General features: G+C 42.4%; 2 protein-coding genes across 2 annotated transcripts; one reads left to right on the top strand and one right to left on the bottom strand.

The window, feature by feature from the left end:
- Window positions 1–411: 411 nt before the first annotated feature.
- On the top strand, window positions 412–1,329 carry LOC115642718 (olfactory receptor 5V1-like). The gene has a single exon (XM_030546438.1). The coding sequence runs from the start codon at window positions 412–414 to the stop codon at window positions 1,327–1,329; it is 918 nt and encodes a 305-aa protein (XP_030402298.1).
- Window positions 1,330–12,781: 11,452 nt separating this feature from the next.
- Window positions 12,782–13,741, bottom strand: LOC115642719 (olfactory receptor 10A7-like). The gene has a single exon (XM_030546439.1). The coding sequence runs from the start codon at window positions 13,739–13,741 to the stop codon at window positions 12,782–12,784; it is 960 nt and encodes a 319-aa protein (XP_030402299.1).
- Window positions 13,742–22,499: the final 8,758 nt, after the last annotated feature.

The raw sequence follows: 22,499 nt of genomic DNA on the forward strand, positions 1-22,499 counted from the left end.
TTTTTTTAATTATCTGCTCCATTACCTTCCCTGGCACAGAAGTTAAACTAACTGGTCTGTAGTTTCCTGGGTTGTTTTTATTTCCCTTTTTATAGATGGGCACTATATTTGCCCCCTTCCAGTCTTCTGGAATCTCCCCCGTCTCCCATGATTTCCCATATTTTTATATACAAGCAATACAAATACATACGATTCTTATGATATATATGTATATGCTAGCCAGCATACATTAATAGATAGATAGATAGATAGATAGATAGATAGATAGATAGATAGATAGATAGATAGATAGATAGATAGATAGATAGATCTACTTAATGCATTAGCTCTACCACATTCTTCTTTGTTTAATGAACTCACTATCTTACCTTCTTAGCTCTAACAGGTCAAGGCCTTTATAAATAAAGGATGATGGAAAATCAAACCACAGTGACTGAGTTTATCCTGCTCGGACTTTCAAATGACTCACACCTCCAGATTCCACTCTTCCTGGTGTTTTTAGTTATTTATCTAATCACTCTGGTGGGAAACATTTTGATCATGCTGGTAATAAAGGTTGATCCTCAGCTCCACACCCCCATGTATTTCTTCCTGAGCAACCTATCCTTTCTTGATGTCTGTTACTCTTCAGTCACAGTTCCGAAGATGCTGGAGAACTTCCTGGCAGAGAAGAAGACCATTTCACTCAGTGGCTGCATTGCCCAGATATTCTTCTTTATTTTCATGGTTGGGACAGAGATTTTTCTCCTCTCAGTGATGGCATATGATCTATATGCTGCCATATGCAATCCTTTAAGATACAGCACCACTATGAGCCACCAGGTCTGTGTGAAGATGGTGTTGAGTGCATGGATATCTGGTTTCCTGGATTCCTTGGTCAACACACTTTACCTTACAGACTTGAGTTTCTGCAGTCCTCGTGAAATTAACCATTTCAGCTGCAAACTTCCGCTTCTGCTGCAGCTCTCCTGCACTGACACCTTTGCTAATGAGATGGTGATACTCTGCTTCAGCATGACATTAGGCTTTGCCTCCCTCCTACTCATCCTGACTTCATACATTTGCATCCTCTCCACCATCCTCAGGATCAGATCCTCGGAGGGCAGGCGCAGAGCCTTCTCCACCTATGCCTCACATATCACCATAGTTCTGTTGTTCTGCGGGACGGCATTCATCAGGTACATGAGACCTGCCTCTGGATATACTTTTGCTCTTGACAAACTAGTGTCCGTGCAGTACAGCATCTTAACACCCATGTTAAACCCCATCATCTACAGCCTGAAAAATAAGGATGTGAAGCTGGCTTTGAGAAAACTGTTGGGCAGATGATGTCAGATGTGTGAGGATGGCAGAAATGTCTGTATTGCTTTTTTATGTGCAATTCCATTTCCCTATTCAATGTGGTGGTCGTACTTGACTGAATGCATAAAGTTAGGTCAAAAGGGATTGCTAAGGGAAAACCAGAACAATAGCTTAGATAAGGGCACCTCCTTAAATAATTATCAGAGAGGTAGCCATGTTAGTCTGGATCTGTAAAAGCAGCAAAGAGTCCTGTGGCACCTTATAGACTAATTTCCACTACATGCATCTGACGAAGTGGGTATTCACCCACAAAAGCTCATGCTCCAAAACGTCTGTTAGTCTACACCCACGAAAGCTCATGCTCCAAAACCTCTGTTAGTCTATAAGGTGCCACAGGACTCTTTGCTGCTTTTCCTTAAACAATAGCCAGCTTGATAACCATGAATAGGAATTCCTCAGCTCCAACCAGCAACAGGGCTCAGCCAATGCCAAGAATCTGGAGATCACAAGACAGTGAGCTATTAAAGGTGGCCCCATCAGAAAGAGAAGGGAGAGTTGATTGCATGCAATGAGGCTGACACAGACAAAGCTAATGCGGCATAGTTTCTGGTTGGCCTTGCCATGCATCCCATTGCCTTGGGCAGTGGCTTCCTTCTGTTTCCAGCTATCACTGTATAAAGGCTCACTTCATTGCTTCTTCCATTTAGCCTGAACAAAGGATTGCTAGTGCACCCATCAGCTTTAACAACATCTATGATTCATGGCCACTATTAACAATATAAATATCCAATCCTTTTCTGAACTGCACTCATTTCTTGGCAAATCATAGCATGGAATTGTAGTGAAGACAACATTCAGGGAGAAATTTTCCTATACTGAGATTTCTTTGACTCAGATTCTTCATTAATGACAAACCCCTTACACAGACTTAGACTGGAATTCGCAAAGCCATTTAGGGAATTAGGGACTTCAAAGGCATTTGGGTGTATAACTCACTTAGGCTCCTTTGAAAATGTCAATTCTACTTCCCTGATACCTTCTAGTTACTTCAAAAATCACAAATGCTACAATGAAGGATACTATATTTACTTAGTTCAGTCTTGAGTGCAGGGGACAGGCCTAGAAGACCTCTCGAGGTCCCTTCCAGTCCTACATTTCTATGATTCTATACTGAGCATTTATAACACTAATAAAATAGGTTAGTATTGCACTCATATTGCTCACTTAACTCGCTTAAGCTCCTTTGAAAATACTAGCAAAATGTTTATGAGGCATCTGATTCCTTTTGACTGAAGATATTTTCTTTCTCTCTGTACTTCACCTCCTAATGGGCTAAAACACAAAGGTTTTTTTTAGATATACTCAGGCAAATGTCTCCTTGGAGTCGAGAGGAGTTTTGCCTTTATAAAGATTGAATAAAAATTTAGGGAAGCACATAGGATCTCAATTAGAGATGGAACTGAGCTAGGAAAATTGCATCCCCGATTTTGAAATCTAAAAAAAATTGGTGTGGGTTTCCAGTGTGGGTTTTCAGATCCAGAAGACTCATAGTTTCATAATTCAATGGCTGAAAATAGAAGTTAGGCAAATTCAGACTCAAAATTTGGTAAAAATTTTTAACAATGAGGCTAATTAGCCATTGGAACAATTTGCAATGGATTCTCCATCACTGTCAATTTTTAAATCAGTATGGGATGTTTCTATAGAAGATCTGCTTTCATTCAATCAACAGTTTTTGGAGAAAGTTCTGTTATACAGGTGGACAGACTGGTTAATTCCAGTGATCCCCCCTCACCTAGGCATCTACAAAAATCTACAAAAATAAATACAAGGATTTTCAAAAGTGCCTAATGTGGCTAGTTATCCAACTTCCATTGGATTTCAGTAGGGTTTAGCCAATTTACTTCTTTGCACTCCTTTGTGAATCTCAACCTCTATTTTTAAAGTTAAGATGTGTAGGACCCAGTTAAAGTCAGATAGACATCTTCCAAGATAACACCTTTATTGTGGTTAGGAATTCACACATCGGCTACGTCTACATTGCAGACCACTTTCAGTGCCATGTAGGGTATGTGTAGCTACATGCCACAGAGAAAAACAAGTCCACTTCCACACTGTGCTGTGTACACATGCCAGTGAAATGCTCAGCAGCAGTGAAAGACACTGGCAGCAGGGAGGCAGTGGGACGCAACCTGGCTAAAAGAAGCCGTGCAGATGAGAGAGGTACTGCTTGGCTGAGTAGAGGGCCATATAGTGCCTCCCCATTTACACTACTATTTATAGCCATGCTGAGGGGCAAACCATGTATCTACTCTACACACTGCTGAAAGAAGTGTGCAGTACCAATGTACCTCCAGAGAGAAAGACATGCTAAGACTAGAGTGAGGGACTAATTGAAATATTTTGTTTATAATTTTCTTCACAGATGCTTTTAACTCCTTGTTTCTCAGGCTATACCTGGATTCAGTATTGGAGTCACCACTCAATAGAACACAGCAGCCAGAAGACCCTGAGATGATGGAAATGCGGACTCGGGTCTCATAGACTCATAGACTCTAGGACTGGAAGGGACCTCGAGAGGTCATCGAGTCCAGTCCCCTGCCCTCATGGCAGGACCAAATACTGTCTACACCATCCCTGATAGACATTTATCTAACCTACTCTTAAATATCTCCAGAGATGCAGATTCCACAACTTCCCTAGGCAATCTATTCCAGTGTTTAACTACCCTGACAGTTAGGAACTTTTTCCTAATGTCCAGCCTAAATCTCCCTTGCTGCAGTTTAAGCCCGTTGCTTCTTGTTCTATCATTGGAGGCTAAGGTGAACAAGTTTTCTCCCTCCTCCTGATGACACCCTTTTAGATACCTGAAAACTGCTATCATGTCCCCTCTCAGTCTTCTCTTTTCCAAACTAAACAAACCCAATTCCTTCAGCCTTCCTTCATAGGTCATGTTCTCATGACCTTTAATCATTCTTGTTGCTCTTCTCTGGACCCTCTCCAATTTCTCCACATCTTTCTTGAAATGCGGTGCCCAGAACTGGACACAATACTCCAGTTGAGGCCTAACCAGCGCAGAGTAAAGTGGAAGAATGACTTCTCGTGTCTTGTTTACAACACACCTGTTAATGCATCCCAGAATCACATTTGCTTTTTTTGCAACAGTATCACACTGTTGACTCATATTAAGCTTGTGGTCCACTATGACTCCTAGATCTCTTTCTGCCATACTCCTTCCTAGGCAGTCTCTTCCCATTCTGTATGTGTGAAACTGATTGTTCCTTCGTAAGTGGAGCACTTTGCATTTATCTTTATTGAACTTCATTCTCTTTACCTCAGACCATTTCTCCAACTTGTCCAGATCATTTTGAATTTTGACCCTGTCCTCCAAAGCAGTTGCAATCCCTCCCAGTTTGGTATCGTCCGCAAACTTAATAAGCGTACTTTCTATGCCAACATCTAAATCGTTGATGAAGATATTGAACAGAGCCGGTCCCAAAACAGACCCCTGCGGAACCCCACTTGTTATACCTTTCCAGCAGGATTGGGAGCCATTAACAACTACTCTCTGAGTACGGTTATCCAGCCAGTTATGCACCCACCTTATAGTAGCCCCATCTAAATTGTACTTTCCTAGCTTATCTATAAGAATATCATGCGAGACCGTATCAAATGCCTTACTAAAGTCTAGGTATATCACATCCACCGCTTCTCCCTTATCCACAAGGCTCGTTATCCTATCAAAGAACGCTATCAGATTAGTTTGACACGATTTGTTCTTTACAAATCCATGCTGGCTATTCCCTATCACCTTACCACCTTCCAAGTGTTTGCAGATGATTTCTTTGATTACCTGCTCCATTATCTTCCCTGGCACAGAAGTTAAACTAACTGGTCTGTAGTTTCCTGGGTTGTTTTTATTTCCCTTTTTATAGATGGGCACTATATTTGCCCCCTTCCAGTCTTCTGGAATCTCCCCCGTCTCCCATGATTTCCCAAAGATAATAGCTAGAGGCTCAGATACCTCTTCCATTAACTCCTTGAGTATTCTAGGATGCATTTCATCAGGCCCTGGTGACTTGCAGGCATCTAACTTTTCTAAGTGATTTTTTACTTGCTCTTTCCTTATTTTCTCTTCTAAACCTACCCTCTTCCCGTAAGCATTCACTATACTAGACATTCCTTCAGACTTCTCAGTGAAGACCGAAACAAAGAAGTCATTAAGCATCTCTGCCATTTCCAAGTCTCCCGTTACTGTTACCCCCTCCTCATTGAGCAGTGGGCCTACCCTGTCCTTAGTCTTCCTCTTGCTTCTAATGTATTGATAAAAAGTCTTCTTGTTTCCCTTTATTCCCATAGCTAGTTTGAGTTCATTTTGTGCCTTTGCTTGTCTAATATTGCCTCTGCATTCCTGTGTTATTTGCCTATATTCATCCTTCGTGATCTGACCTAGTTTCCATTTTTTATATGACGCCTTTTTATTTTGTAGGTCACGCAAGATCTCAAGGGTAAGCCAAGGTGGTCTTTTGCCACATTTTCTATCTTTCCTAACCATCGGAATAACTTGCTTTTGGGACCTTAATAGCATCCCTTTGAAAAACTGCCAACTTTCCTCAATTGTTTTTCCCCTCAGTCTTAATTCCCATGGGACCTTGCCTATCAGCTCTCTGAGCTTACCAAAATCTGCCTTCCTGAAATCCATTGTCTCTATTCTGCTGTACTCCCTTCTACCTTTCCTTAGAATTGCAAATTCAATGATTTCATGATCACTTTCACCCAAGGTTCCTTCTACTTTCAAATTCTCAACAAGTTCCTCCCTATTGGTTAAAATCAAGTCTAGAACAGCTTCCCCCCTAGTAGCTTTTTCAACTTTCTGAAATAAAAAGTTGTCTGCAATGCAGTCCAGGAACTTATTGGATAGTCTGTGCCCTGCGGTGTTATTTTCCCAACATATATCTGGATAGTTGAAGTCCCCCATCACCACCAAATCTTGGGCTTTGGATGATTTTGTTAGTTGTTTGAAAAAAGCCTCATCCACCTCTTCCGCCTGATTAGGTGGCCTGTAGTAGACTCCCAGCACGACATCACCTGTGTTTTTACCCCTTTTAGCCTAACCCAGAGACTCTCCACCCTTCCGTCTCCTATGTCCATCTCCACCTCAGTCCAAGTGTGTACATTTTTAATATATAAGGCAACACCTCCTCCCTTTTTCCCGTCTATCCTTCCTGAGCAAACTATACCCATCCACACCAACATTCCAGTCGTGTGTATTATCCCACCAAGTTTCAGTAATGCCAATAATGTCATAGTTGTATTTATTTATTAGCACTTCCAGTTCTTCCTGCTTATTACCCATACTTCTTGCATTTGTATAAAGGTATCTAAGATACTGGTTTGATCTTGCCTCCCAGCTTTGCCCTGACCCTCCTTCCTCTCTGCCATTATAGCCCGTGCTCCCTCCTGTTTCCAACCCATCTCCCAGGTCTTGTTCCCCACTTACCTGTGGGCTTTGCTCACCTGTCCCCGTCGAACCTAGTTTAAAGCCCTCCTTACTAGGTTAGCCAGTCATTAAATACCATATTCAATTTAGAATGAAATAGCTTGAGAAAGCTGAATAAAATACTCCATTTTAATTCCAAATCATGTCAAAATTTTCCCATCAAAAATTTCATTAATCTAGACACATATCTACGAAACACTGAGATTTCAACAAAACATCATTTTCCAACAAGAAATTGCTCCACCTAAAATTTTTGCTTAAGCCGTATTGGTTACAAAGCATTTTAGTCCCTCTCCACTGGAATACTCTATGTTCTTTCTTTGAAAGTAATCAAAATTGGACAGAAGTAATGTACTCCCTCGTTAAACTAAAGTTACTATCAGGAGGTCAGAGTTAAATCACTTTTTAAGTAGGAAAGAGTTATTGCTATCTTTGAGATGTGCAGTGTTTAATTTAATTTCATTTATTTTAAATGTAAAATAAAATAAAATGTGATGACTTAAGTTAAACTTACTGGGATGGAGTTTGTAGATGACTCAGGATTTATATGTTTCCTCCTCCAACTTCAACGTTCTGCTGACCAATAAGGAAAATGGATTGTCCAACATTATCTATGGGTCTTACTTTCTGTTGCTTTTCTGTTGTTAGCAACAAGAACAAGGTTAAGGAAAGTGTGTGCCCCTTACTGAATTGGGAAGGAAACTAGTGACAGAGGATGTGGATGATCACAATACTCCCTTCTGGCTTAGCAACTATGACTCATTAAGGGAAGCAAGCCATTATACCTCTCCAAAGGTATGTCTATACTATCCACCAGATCGACGGGCAGCAATTGATCCAGCAGGGGTCGATTTATCGCATCTAGTGTAGACATGATAAATCAACCCCCGAACACTCTCCCGTCGACTCCTGTACTCCACCACCGTGAGAAGCACAGGCAGAGTCGATGGGGAAGCAGCGGCAGTCGACCCACCGCAGTAAAGGCACTGTGGTGAGTAGGTCTAAGTACATTATTCACGTAGCTGAAGTTGCATAACTTAGATAGATCCCACCCCTCCCCACAGTGTAGACCAGGCCTAGGAGCCTTGTCAAACAGATCTGCACTCTGCAGCATGGCCAGATAAGGCTGTTTAAGATTAAGCGGGGGGAGCAAGTTCCAGCCCCCAGGAGCCACCACAGAGGAGATCCTCTCAGCTATACTGACGGGGAGCCAGCTTAGGATCCCCTACTGACTACAGCTGGATGAATTGTTTCAGATAAACCAAATGCAGATATGGGTCAACTGAAATATTTTCCTAATTAATGTTGAATTTGTTGAATTGTTTTGACTGAAAAGATTATATAAAACCCGCTCAAAAATCAAAATAATATTTTTGAAACAAAACATTTAGATTTTTCAATTTGAAATTACTTTGCCTTTCAAATTTTACTTCAATTTTATTTAAAAATATGTTTAAAAGTACTCAGAAACCACAACATTGTTTCTCTATTCTAGTCTACATTGTTTTCTTGTACTTCACTCATCACTGTGGCATCTGAGCACTTTGTTTTAGTTTGAACAAAACAAGTTGTTCCCAAAATATTGTGGTTTTTTTCCCAGTGTTCCCAAAATATTGTGGTCTAGCTTATTATGTTTTAGTAAAAGGAAGAATTTTATCTTTATTTCTCTTGTAACCATATCTGACTTTAATGCCTTATGCTTGTACTTTCTTAAAATCTAACTCCTGGTAGTTAAATAAAGATGTTTAATTCTATAATTAAAACCAATTCAGTGTTGTGAATTGTTTGGGTGACTCCATTTAAGGTAGCTGGCTATTCTATATTGATCCTCTTAGAGGAGCCGCAGATCTAATATATCTGGATTGTCCAGGAGAGGGCTGCATAGTGCAGAACACACATTTCGGGGCGGGAGGGGGAATTCAAGACTGGGACTGTGTTGAGGTCACCCTGTAAAGAGGAACCAAGATGACTAGAAGCCAGAGTGTGGCTGGTGTTTGCTGGGGGTGTGACCTGCAGGCTGGCAGGCTGTTTGTGAGGAACCCATGTGGGAGCTACAGCAGTAAAGTATTGTGAGGTTCCCAGATTGCAGGATATGGGTAACACAGCCCCTCCTTGGTCTGGCTTGCACCCTGGAATGTCAGACCCTGACACAACTTTACAAGTATCAGCAAAATAAGTTCTTGGGATATTAATATGTGAAGGACATAAATCCACACCATGTAGAGGTCAAACATAGGAGTTTATTACACACAGAGCTGGTGGAGTGTCACCTTGCTTATTAGGCTCAGAGACACTGCCAGTCAATTGATTACAATAGAATATATAGATTTTCCAGGGGCGGGGGAAAGTGACGGCATAGTTAGTTCCACACCCCGGGATAGGTTTGCAGCAAGACAAGATAGCACATTAGCCAATGGTTAAAGGGTTACATAATGTCTCCTCCCATGGTCTCAAGTTAGCAAATTACCATTTAATTAATATATATATATGTGTGTTGAATTCTGATTTGGGGTCCATAGGAATGGAGCAACTCCTTTGATTGTCCAATAGGTACATTCCTAGGGGTTAAAGCAAAGAAACAGTGAGAGTATATGACAATACAGATTGTCTCCTTTATGTCTTAAGGCAGGGCATTGGTCCCTGAGAAGGGAGGTGGAAGGATGTCATATTTTATACTGACGTGCCAATTGTCATAAACTCAAAGTTGGAACTGTGAGAAGAATGTTCTCTACAGAAGAGACTGACACAATAGGAATAGGGATTCTTTGTTCAATTTGCAACTCTGAATAAGACACAATTATTTAATTCTTAGCTCCAACACCTGGCAATTTGCTGAACAGGCCTATTTTTTAGCAAAACAAGATTATCTGTTTACCGCATCATTGCTCTATGCATCCGAAGAAGTGAGCTGTAGCTCACGAAAGCTCATGCTGAAATAAATTTGTTAGTCTCTAAGGTGTCACAAGTACTCCTGTTCTTTTTGCGGATACAGACTAACACGGCTGCTACTCTGAAACCTGTTTACGGCAGCTTTCTCTTAGCTGATCACTATTTGCTAGGCCTCTAGTCTCTTGACCAAACTCTGGACTTTGGGTCTGGAAAAGAACTGGCACAATCTATATACCAGCTTGTTATATAAAATGCACATGAATTTTAACCCTTCAATATAATTGGTAAACAAGCTTCCTAGGTGTTATGTTTTTTAAGGGATGATTCATTATTTCACTTCACGTAGTTCTAGAAAGAGAATTTCAAAGGCATAAAATGGTATTAGGCTCCCAGGTCCCATAGAAATTCAGTGTGAATTGGGTATCTAACCCCCATATCAGCCTTTGAAAATTTTTTCCTATAGAAACAACATGCATTGTGCTCTGCAAAGTGAATTAGTTGATTAGTACCGAGTTCCTGTCAAAGAGACACATTCCCTTTCTACAGGAACAAATGACATTTTAACATTCCAGTCCCATGTATTCAGAGCTCACAGGCTTTGTTCAGCCTTGGAAAGATTAGCTTTTTATGGGTAAATGTAGGTGAACATTGATTTCGCTGCACACACACAAACCAACAAATATTTCCATTGATAATAAGCAACATTTACAGATAGGCAAAAGCTGCTGGAGAATTTACCGGAGTTACAGTGAAGGAATATGCTGTGTTTCTTTTGACGTGTGATGTTGACAATTTGTGTTGTAACAGTTCTAAAGCTTTAACTTTTTGAATCTCAGCATCTACTTTCATTAAATAATTAATGTCTGATACCTCCCAAAAAATTTCCTACCACTGAAAATTTAAATTGATAAAAATAATTAACACCCATAATGTCATGCAATTGTAAAAATTTAAATCAACAGAAATCTAAAAAAAAATGCTTTAAAATAATCAATGATATTATTTGTGGGAACTATTTTTTAAAAAGTGTCAAGCCTAGCTATGTTACCGAGTTAACTGCAATGTTATCTCACAGGTAGTGAGATTGGCCAATGTTGACACACAGACAATGTTAACTGCATATTGCTGAATAAAAAAAAATGATTTAGATAAAAAACTCTCTTCTATTGATCACAGTACACTGTCTCCCATAAATAAAATGGAATAACATGGTGTGCATGGGACTATTTCTGGGTTTCCTCCAGGATTTCTCCTGTACTTACCTACCCCAGCCCTCATAGCTTTTAAGATCTTTCAGCATCCAAACACCAGGTAATTTGTTGAATATCAATTCTTTGCAGAGCTAAAGGGCAGTGGGAACCCCACGCCCACTGCCAAGCCAGTTGTGTCCTCAGAATCTTTCTCTGCAGAATCATAGTTCTTAATGGGAATGCCAGTCAACCCTAGGCAGAGGGACAATGCTCAGAAGGGTGCATAGGAGTTTCATCTAATGTGGATATCCTGTTCGCTCTGTTTTCCTCCAAGGGTTCTACTCTTATCTTAAGGGTTTGCATCCCTCACCTAGAAAGACTCTTTGCCCAATCGTATGAGGCACTTAGATTTATATCAACAGTTACAGCAGACAATTAGCACTTGACTGGATTAGGTCCCTCCAAATATTTAAATAGCAATCTGTGCCTTTTCAATAGAGCTGGGGGCATTTTTGCAGAAAAAACAAAGTCCTGAATTTCAAATGTTGAAACTTCCTGCATAACAGAATTTTTGAAAACGTTCAGTTCAAAACACCAAAACCTTTCATTTTGAAGAGCTAAAACCATTCTGTTTCAATCATGTTATCATTATTATTTTCTCAGTTATGGTAATTGAGGATGTCTAAGAACAAGTAGTCATGAACCATTGTGACAGAGTGTGTGCACAGGGTGACCAGACAGCAAATGTGAAAAATTGGGACCAGGGTGGGGGCGTTAATAGAGCCTATATGAGAAAAAGACCCCAAAATCAGGACTGTCCCTATAAAATCGGGACATCTGGTCACTCTAGCAGTGCATAATATAATAAAAATATGATATACAAATCAAAGTTAAATGAAAGCAAGCGAGAAAGTCAGAATAAATCATTTTGAAATTTGACCATCAAAACATTAGTTGAAATCTACATCTGCCTGTGAAAGAGTTTCAGTTTCAACAAAACTGTTGTTTCTGATGGAAAATTCACTTTGACATTTTTGACCAGTTCTGCTTCTAACTTTTGGGCAGTCTCTTTGGATCTAGCTCAGTGCTATATGGCGCTTGTAACTGTACAGGGCTGGTCAAAAACATTGGTGAATAACTGGATTTTCATCAAAACAGACTTTAATGGGAATGCATACTTTACTTTATTATTTTTTTTTCCATTGAGAAAACTGAAAATCAAAGATTTCTTGTGCAGCAACTAATGTTTGCAGTTATTTCTGTCCAAAGGTTTTCAGCAATTTTCAGCTGAATTTTTCTGGCATATTTCACATAAAATATTAAGCAGCCCCCCCACCTGCCACAAAAAAAGTCCAGAAAACTACCAAAAATTGAATATTTTTAAGCCAAAAACTGCTAAAATATCCAGTTTTCAGCCCAAAATTACAAATTTTGGAGGTCTTGGTTTTGTGGGGAAAAAACTATTTTTTTTCCACAGAAGCCATCATCATATTCAATCTGTCACTGCCGATGCATTGCTTTTTCCACATTAAAGATGGGAAAGTGAGGGGTGCAGGCTGGAATTTTTAATAAGGCCTAGTAGAATTAGATGCTCAAGTCCTATGGAAAATCAATAGGATTTGGGCACCTATTTCCCTTAGAAAATCCCAGTCTAAGTAGCATTGAGATTCTGTGATACAGCCAGGATTTGAAGCCAGGTCTACAGAGTTCCATTCCACATACTTTACAATAAGCCCCATATTATTTCCAGATGCAAGACTATCAATATTTTAACTGCGTCTTTGTCCCTTCCTCGACGCCCCTCTCAGACTGCAATGTCCCTCCTCCCAAGTATTTATGGAGATTTCAGGATACCAGTCAAAAGCCTCCATGCTGCCATAACATCTAATAAAAGTACCTACTAATTCTGCAAGGACAATTTCCGCCCTATCACCCTCTTCAGAGCCCCTTTCACCTCATTGTTCTTCAGGCTGTAGATGATGGGGTTCAACACGGGTGTGAGAACTGTGTAGAACAGAGATAGGAGCTCCTTGACATCTGGGGAGTAGCTAGACTTGGGCCGTAGATACACCAAACTGCCACTTCCATGGAACAAGGTTACCATGATGAGGTGGGAGGAGCATGTGGGGAAGACCTTGCACCTGCCCTCAGCTGATGGCATTCTCAGGATGGTGAAGAGGATGTGGACATAGGAGACCAGGATCAGCACAAAGGGGAACATGAGGAACAGGAGCGTGGTGCCGATAGCCTGCATCTCATAGTGGTAGGTGTCAATGCAGACCAGCTTCAGCACTGCCAGAGCATCACAGAAGAAATGGTTGACCTCGTTGGAGCCACAGAAAGGCAAGTTGAATATCCAGGCAACCTGCAGCAGAGAGACAGGAACTCCGATCACCCAGACACCTCCCAATATTTTGTGGCAGACTGGTTGGTTCATGAGGGTGTTGTAGTGCAATGGGTAGCAGATGGACACGTAGCGGTCATACGCCATGGCTGCTAGAAGGAAGCACTCTGCGCAGACAAAAAATAAAAAGAAATACATCTGTACCGCGCAGGCAGCAAATGAGATGCTCTTGTCCTTCTCCAGGAGGTTCACCAGCATCTTGGGCACCGTGTCCAAGGTGAAGCTGATCTCAGTGAAGGCCAAGTTCTCAAGGAAGAAGTACACAGGGAAGTGGAGAGCAGGGTCAACTGTGACAACAAAGATGATAAGGGTGTTTCCCATCACTGTCACCATATACATGAACAGGACCATGCAGACCAGCAGCCCCTGAAGGTGCAGGAGGTTGGAGAACCCCAGCAGGATGAATTCAGTTATGAGGGTTTGATTCCTCCATTGTGCTTCCTCAGTGAGTGTCATCTGCAGAGGCAATGAAGGCAGTAAAGGGTTATCTGGATACAATGTTGAAAATTCATAGATTCCAAGGCAAAAAGATACCACTGTGATCATCTATTCTTACCTTCTGTATAACACAGGCCAGAGAACTGCCCCAAAATAATTCCTAGAGCAGATTTTTTAAGGGGAAAGGGCATGCAACCTTGATTTAAAAATAGAGATGGAGAATCCAACACAATCTTTGGTAAGTTGCTCCAGTGGTTTATGATTCTTACTGTTAAAAATTAACTCCTTATTTCTAGTCTGTATTTGTCTGACTCCAGCTTCCAGGCATCAGATCTTTTTCTACCTTTGCATGCTAGACTGAAAAGCCTCTATCAAATAGTTGTTCCCCAAGTAGGTATTTATAGACTGTGATCAAGTCATCCCTTAACCTTCTCTTAGCTCAATCTATGTAGCTGAGCACACTTTAACACATGTTTTCTAATCCTCCAGTTATTCTCAAAAGTGACCCAGGTATTTTTGTTGTGTCAATTTTTGGTTGCCCAACTTGAGACACGTTGAAGAGGTGTAACATTCAGATAGTGGATGCTTATGTCACACTACTGGGTAACTAATCCCCCCTCCAAGCAGGATCCTTTTCTTCCAAGAATAAAATAACTCTTTGTGTTCAGTTACAAAGACGAGCATTAAAATGCTGGAAGAAGCATCCTTTATATTTATGGTTATCCTATACCTGGTGTAGTAAGATGAGGGCCTGAAACATAAACTCTTGTGTCAGAGGCCCAGTCTGAGGCCTGAAGCCTGAACTAAAGTAATTCCAGGCATTGCTAAGGAAAAGCTGGGCTGTGAGCCAGAGGCAGGCCCCACTCACAGAGGATGGTAAGAATACGGTTGTTAGAAGAAGGTGCATCCACATGTAAGTGCCTATAAGAGGAACTTGTGCCAAGATGGCACCTGGACATCCCGATACAAGGACATTCCACAGAGATAACAAGGAATAGGCAGGTGCATCTTAAAGACAGGGTCAAAAGGACAGCATGATGGATAGATCTGTTTGTTTGAAACAACATGATCAAAGGGGGAGACAGCACCCTAATTCATCAAGGGGCTGTACCTCAATACCTCAGTAGGGATGAGTAATCTGTCCTGTAACTGTTTAAAAGTAGGCTCTGGAGTGCATATCTTTGGCCAGCCTAGGGGGCAGTGGAAAGTCCCACCACTGACTGAGCTAGTCCATTGCCAGGGGACACAAATTCATAGTAAGTCTTGTAGAGTCTACGGGAAACTATTACTGTGCTTCGTTTGACAATAAACCTGGCTCGGGTTCCTTTGTACCTTACTAGAGTCTGTGGTCATTGGGGTTCTCTCGGGTTTTGCTGTGTCAGCGATCTGCGCAGAGCCAGGGCAGCAAACAGAGGGAACATGCACACAGCCGACTCTTATTGTCATCGAACCAGAGCAGAGCACCACATCGATAGCTATTGACAACATCTGGTGAATGTGTGTGTGTGTAGGTTACACCTTCAGTGGTTTAAATAAATTACTGGAAGAATGAGTGTCAAATAGCCTGCTACTGACTGATCCTCTGGAAGATAAAAGCCTATCACCACTGACAAAAAACTAAGTTATACAAGTGTAGCAATCTGCAGTGGTGCTGAGGAGTTGGAATTCCAACTTTGCTGGAAGTCATTATACTGACAGAGCCAGAGAACTTAGGCTGAGATTTCTAAATGTCTGTCTATCTATCTTTCCTGTGCTTAAAAACCTCCAAAGATGAGAATTCCACAACTTCTCTAGGTAACCTGTTCCTCTGCTTAATTACTCACATAGTTAGAAAGATTTTTTCCTAATATCTAACCTAAACCTTCCTTGCTGCAAATTAAGCCAATTACTTCTCATCCTACCCTCAATGGATATGGAGAACAACTGACCACCATCCTCTTTATAACTTCCCTTAACTTATGTGAAGACTGTCAGGAATCAGGGGGTAGCCATGTTAGTCTGTATCCACAAAAACAACAAGGAGTCTGATGGCACTTTAAAGACTAACACAAGGGTAGGCAACCTATGGCATGCATGCCGAAGGCGACACACAAACTGATTTTCAGTGGCACTCACACTGCCCGGGTCCTGGCCACCGGTCCAGGGGGCTCTGCATTTAATTTAATTTTAAATGAAGCTTCTTAAACATTTTAAAAACCTTATTTACTTTACATAGAGCAATAGTTTAGTTATATATTATAGACTTAGATAAAGAGACCTTCTAAAAATGTTAAAATGTATTACCGGCATGTGAAATCTTAAATTATAGTGAATAAATGAAGACTCAGCACACCACTTCTGAAAGGTGGCCGACCCCTAGACTAACAGATTTATTTGGGCATAAGCTTTCATGGGCAAAAAAACCCACTTCTTCAGATGTATGGGTTAAAAAAAACACTTCTTCAGATGCATCTGAAGAAGTGTTTTTTTTTTACCCATGAAAGCTTATGCCCAAATAAATCTGTTAGTCTTTAAGGTGCCACCAGACTCCTTGTTGTTTATGTGAAGACTGTTATTGTGTCCCCACTCCGTCTTCTCTTCTGTAGATAAACATACCAAGTTCTTTCAATGTGTCCTCATATATCAGGTTTTCTAAACCGTTGATCATTTTTGGTGCTCTCCTCTGGACTATGTCCAGCTTGTTCCCAGCTTTTTTAAAATGTGGCACCGAAACTGGACACAGTGCTCCAGCTGAGGCAACCCCTGTACTTTACTCTTGTTTTTATCATATTTCATCATGTTGATTGAAGAACAGTTCCCCAGTTTATCAATATCACTTTGAATTCTAAATGACTGAGTCTAGCTGAATGGCTATAGATTCAGATAGACACCAAATAGGATTTTAAAAAGTCTAGGCAGTTTAGACACCTACCTAACTCCCACTGATGTTAATGGGAATTAGCCTCCTAAACTGCCTAAATATCTTTGACAATTTGGCCCTGTTTGCCTCTCTTTAACTGGGTCGTTAAACAGAAAAAGGCAAGAAATTTTCTAGGGCAACTCTGCTGAATTCATTGCAATCACATCAAAAATCACATTGGCTCCTTTTGTATAGAGTGGTATTTTTCAAAGCACCTGGGTGAGGACCACAAATTCAATAGACACTTAGGAATTCTGGAAAACACCAGCCAATGGGAAAACTCGCTTCATATTTTATTATTATGTATTTATTTGGACTTCCAGTAAAATATACCAAAAACTGTCCATCTGTTACTTAAGATGCCTTAACTGTAAGAAGCAAAAAAACAAACACCAATCAAGCCAAAGCTGCGCTTGTAAAATCCTGTAGAACAGAAGAAAAAAGTATATCTCTGCTATATAAGTCTAGATGTTGGTATCAAAATCCTGTAGAATAGTTATTATCATTTATGAGAATGTCTGTCTGTCTGTCTGTTTATCTATATTTCTTTCTTTCTTCCTTCCTTCATTGGCTGCATAGTATCTGCACACCACGTACCACTACCTGTAAATGCTGTAGGAAATTCTTTACCGACCTGTTGAAGTTGGAAAGGTTTTTCACTGACTCCAAAAAATCCATGTGTTAATGAAGTTACGCTGTCTCTGTTGCCTTTTCAGTAGTGAGCACTGGGATAACATCTCTGAACCATACTCCAGTATTTACTAGGTTAAAACAGTTGACTGAAATCATTAAGAGTCTTTTGTTGCTTCCACTGAGGTCAATGGCGAATCTCCAATTCACTTCTCATGGGTTCCCCTAAATAGAGTTGGACCAAACTCTCAGCTTCTTTGTATTGGTTCCTAAGTGTTGTAGGAGAAATCTGGCCCATGTATCTGCTCAGTGCTAGACAGCTGACCAGTGTTAGTGAAGAGATTAAATTTCTTGTCCCCTGATCTTTCACTAATTAAACCCTTAGGGTTACAGTTCAGGTTAGGGTGAGTTTAAGAACAGTTTTACAACTGCCTACAATGAGAACAGGGTCTGGGTTTCAGTTCTACTTTCTTGAAATGTATCTGTGAAATATATTCTGTAACTGTAAGAGTTGGGACATTGAAGTTGTCTTGATCCTCAGAGTCCTGGGTCTCCTGGGAGCATAGTGCTTTTTAGTGCAATAGTTATAGTGTGGGGGGTTCGCATTCATTTCACATTCCAACATTGTCTCTTTCTCTCCGTGATAGTCTCTTGCTGTCTCTTTTGGTCTGATCCTTTGCCCACTGAAGACAATGAGAAAATTCACTCTCTCTCTCTCTTAATCTGTCCCTCCACTTCTTTTTTTCTATAAGAAGGTTTCAGTTTCTCCATCCAAACAAGGGTGGGTTTTTCCCTTATTTAAAGTCATATAGTTGCATAATGGAAGTGCATTTGTCATACAGATGTAAGCAGAGTCAGGATGCGCTCTACCCTGACATCTGGTGGTGATTTATGGGAAGTGTGGAAAGAATGTCAGGAAATGTGAAATCTCAAATATTTGCATGGGCACACCCAGGAAGGTAGCTTGGGATGGTTATTTTGACAGCTGGGATCCCCAATTTCTTTGTTATTGAGGCAGGAGGAAAAGAAAAGTGCTGTCATCCTAATTATGTGAATGAGGAACTGAGACTGCTTTATGACAGAAATGACTCAACCTAAATTAAGTAGTACTTGCTAGACAAGGGACATGGGTTCCAAAAACTCAGTGAATTGAGAGAGATTGGGGACTGGTGTGTGTATCTGATGGTATGGGCCCCTTTTGAGGGCCTGGAACACCAATTGCACAGCCTTCTCTGTTAAAGAGTAGAGCTAATTTTGATTCCATTAGGAGTCCATCTAGAGACTGCTGAGCTGAATTCATGTTGGGCCAATGGTGCACCAAAACCAGGGCTCCCCTACTAAGAGCTGAAATCACTGAAAGAGCTGAGTTGAGAATCACTGAGTGCTGTGTTAACTAGTAGGGGAGCCTGAAGACCTATTGCTAAGCAGTTGACAGAGCGGAGCAGTTTGCAGTGTGTTGGAGCAGCCCATGGAACAGTGAGGAGAAGAGTGAAGCGGTTTGCAGGGACAGCTGGAGGAGCGGCACATCTGGTGTGGTGGAGCTGGTCATGGTGAAGGCTGCAGCAGAACTCCACGGAGAGGTGGAGCAGTTGGCCCTGGCCCACGTAAGGTGCCCCTTAACACCCTGTGTGGACTCCCCCCGGCCCCAGTTCCACCCAGGCTGGGGAGGTAAAACTCTGCAGATAAGCTCTTGAATTCTGGGATGGCACTGACCAGAGACTTTTGGGTTGTTGGACTTTAGGGTGATTGGACTTAAAACCTTAAGGGGGAAAGGACATTGCCAAACGTACTTGGAGGTGGGTTTTTGTTTATGGTTTGTGTATAATCCTGTTTGTGGTGTTTCTCCAATGGGATGCCACATTGTTTCCTTCCTTTTTTAAAAGGATTTTGCTACACTCAGACTCCATGCTTGCAAGAGGGGAAGTATTGCCTCCTAAAGGCGCCCAGGGGGGTGTGGTATGTAAGTGTTCCAGGTTAACGGGGGGGGGCTCGAGCCGGTTATGCATTGTGTTATTGAAACGGAACCCCTGGATACTGAACCCGGCCCTTGTTGCTGCCAACTCAGAGGGGCAGAAGGGTTACACAAGCATGAAGCAAAAATAAAATAACATGCAATAAAATAATAGACGAGAGCCTGAAGTGCCTACTCAGTTTTCAGACAATCACAGGAGCAGTTCTGTGATTCACAACACCTGAGTTAGGTGCCTAGACTCCCTGTAAATGAATGGGGAAAGCTAGGTACCTTAGACTGCGAGTCACAAAAGCCGAGTTGGGAGCCACTGAGCTAGTCAGCTTAAGACCAGGACCGGTGCAAGGATGTTTCGCACCCTAGGCAAAACTTCCACCTTGCTCCCTCCCTGCGCTCCCACCCTGAGGCGCCCCCACCCCTGGCAGGTCCTCCCCTCCGCCCTGAGGCAACCCCCCCCCCCGGTTCACCCCTGCTCCGCCTCCACCCTGAGCACGCCGTCGCTGCTTCACTTCTCCCACCTCCCAGGCTTTTGGTGCCAATCAGCTTAGGCACCGCAAGCCTGGGAGGCGGGAGAAGTGACGCAGCCACAGTGTGCTCGGGGAGGAGGTGAGGCAGGGGTGAGCTGGGGCGGGGAGTTCTCCTGCGTGCCCCCCCTTGCTTGCTGCAGGCGACCCTCCCCGCGCTCCCCTGCCCCAGCTCCCTCTGCCTAAATGCCGGCGGTCACCGGGGCGGCCAAAGATCCAGCCGCCGCGGTCACTGCCGAAGAAAATGGCTCCCCCCAAATCCTAGCGCCCTAAGCGGCCGCCTAGGTCACCTAAATGGTTGCACCGGCCCTGTTTAAGACGCTGACAAAAGGCATGTGTCCTACAGCCTGCCTCCTCACAGAGTTATGTGACTCCCTCTGCCTATAATTCTCAGTGGTGAAACCACTTTTAATAGAGTTAAGCACCCTAATGGATTAAGTCCATGAGTAAAATGTACTCACATAAGGAAATCTTCTGGCTGAGTTGCACTGGCATTGTACGTGTGATGTCATGATGTGATCAACGTTATTCACCTGAGGACATGGAACAACTTTTTTGAGGAAAGTAAGGGTGAGACTATGTGTGTCAATACCAACAGTGACTACTTGTGCCACTAAGCTTGGAGAAAGGTACCTGTGTATGTGTAAGCACAGTATATCTGTGACAATAAATAGGTCTATTTATCTGAGAAAGGTGGAATAAGAGCCATTTGTTAGAAACTGAAGCCAGACAAAATCAAATTACAAATAAAGCTCTCATTTTTACCAGTAGTGGTGATTAACCTTTGGCACAAACTACTGAGGAAAGGGGTGGATTCTTCATCTGTTGATGTCTTCAGATTAAGTCTGTATTCCTTGCTGGAAGACGTGCTTTAGAGAAACACAAGTCATGCTCTAGGGCTTGTCTACTTGGTGGGGCAATGCACACTTATAAGTGTGTGATACCTGAAGCTCATTAAAGTGTTGCATTTTAATTCATTTATGTAGACCCTGCTGGCACACACTAAAGGTTCCCTAGTGTGCTTTAACTTAGTCCTCTTTCAAACAGCACTGTGTTAAAGCACACCAGGGAGCACACCAGCAGGGTCTCTGCAGACCAATTAATGTGAACGTTAGAAATGACACCACTGTAAGTGAGCATTATCCACCATGTAGACCATACCTCACTCCAACACAAGTTATTAGGCTCAATAAAGGAGGAACTGAGTAAAATGTAATGCTCTGTGCACTGCAGGAGCTCAGACTAGTTGGTCACATGGTCCCTTCTGGCCTGATACTCTGTGACTCTGTGAAAACAGTGATGAGGAAGTGAGACTGAAGCGCTCATGTGAACAGGGCCTGGGGCTTGGATTGATAATGTGAGCAAGCTCTAGTCATTTGTGATAGTTCATGGGAATGGGTTTGCTCTGGGCATTAGTAGGGCTGCTCATGTGAGTGGGGCTCATTGGGGGAAGGGGGTGTCTATCCATCTATTTAAATAATCCATCCATCCACCTACTATATCTATCCACCTGCTCTATGTATCAGTCCCTCTATCTACTCTATCCTTCCATCCATCCACATAATTATCCAATAACCTTCTCTTCCTATTGATCTACCTATCCATTCCTCAGTTCTTCATTTGCATGTTTCAAGGGAACTCAAGGAAGTTAGGTGCGCCAATAGGGTGCCTTAGTTTAGGCTAATTTTACAACCCTAGCCTTCATTGCCGTAGGTGTATTTGAATAGGATTTAGGACATTTGGAAACCATTGCCAGCTCTGGCACTGACTTACTTTGTGAACTTGGACAATTCACTTCATTTCTCCTCCAGGTCTCTGCTTTCCCTCCTGAAATTTCTCTCTTGTCTATTTAGACCTTGAGCTCTTCCAGGCAAGAACTGATCCACACTGTGTGTTTGTCCAGTGCTTGGCACAATGGGACCTGATCTCTGCTGAGACCTTGAGCCACTGAAGTAATATAAGTCATAGAATTATAGAATAAAAAGACTGGAAGGGACCTCAAGAAGTCATCTAGTCCAGTCCCCTGCACTCGTGGCACAACTAACTCTCATCTAGACCAGTAGTCCCCAAGCACTTTATACACACATCCTTGCCCCTATCCTCCCACCTAATCCAGAGCCAGGACCAGGAGCGAGGCCTCAATTCTGGGAAGGGAGATGCAGACGGGGTAAGGAGGCTGAGGCTGGGGCCACAGCTGGGGGCAGGGCTGGGAGCAGTGTCTCCACCAGGCCAGGAACTGCGGCCCCTGGCATGGGGCTGGTGGCAGGGACCCCAAGTGTTGGGCCGGCAGGTCGCCAGTCATGGGGCTGGTAACTAGGGCCAGCAGCCAGGGCCAGGACGGGAGCTGGGTGGTGCTCCCTTCCCACCCCTTGTGGGTGCTGTCCTGAGCCCCAGCCATGCACCCCTGAACATTTCTCCAGTTTGAGGACCTCTGATCTAGACCATCCCTGACAGGTGATATTTCAACAGCTTCTTCAGCATCACCATCACCATCATCAGGTTTTTGGGTTCTAAAATCTCCTAAATGTAAGAGCACTCTATCCTGCAGGGTTGGTTCAGGCCCATCACCATTCAGAACACCCCACCAATAAATGAGGTAATAGTTATCAAGCTAACTCTATGTGTATAGTTACATCAGGTAATAATGAGTCCCCAGGAAACAAGCCCCTTGGGGAGAAGGCCACATAAACATCTCATGATGCCATAAATATGTTAACAGACACCTCAGAGAAAGACAGCAACATTGCCAGATCA

The sequence above is a fragment of the Gopherus evgoodei genome, unplaced genomic scaffold (assembly GCF_007399415.2).
Source record: "Gopherus evgoodei ecotype Sinaloan lineage unplaced genomic scaffold, rGopEvg1_v1.p scaffold_45_arrow_ctg1, whole genome shotgun sequence".
Classification (NCBI taxonomy): domain Eukaryota; kingdom Metazoa; phylum Chordata; order Testudines; family Testudinidae; genus Gopherus; species Gopherus evgoodei.

Coding starts and splice junctions, on each gene's coding strand:
- LOC115642718 (XM_030546438.1), top strand. CDS start 412: ATGGAAAATCAAACCACAGTGACTGAGTTTATCCTGCTCGGACTTTCA.
- LOC115642719 (XM_030546439.1), bottom strand. CDS start 13,741: ATGACACTCACTGAGGAAGCACAATGGAGGAATCAAACCCTCATAACT.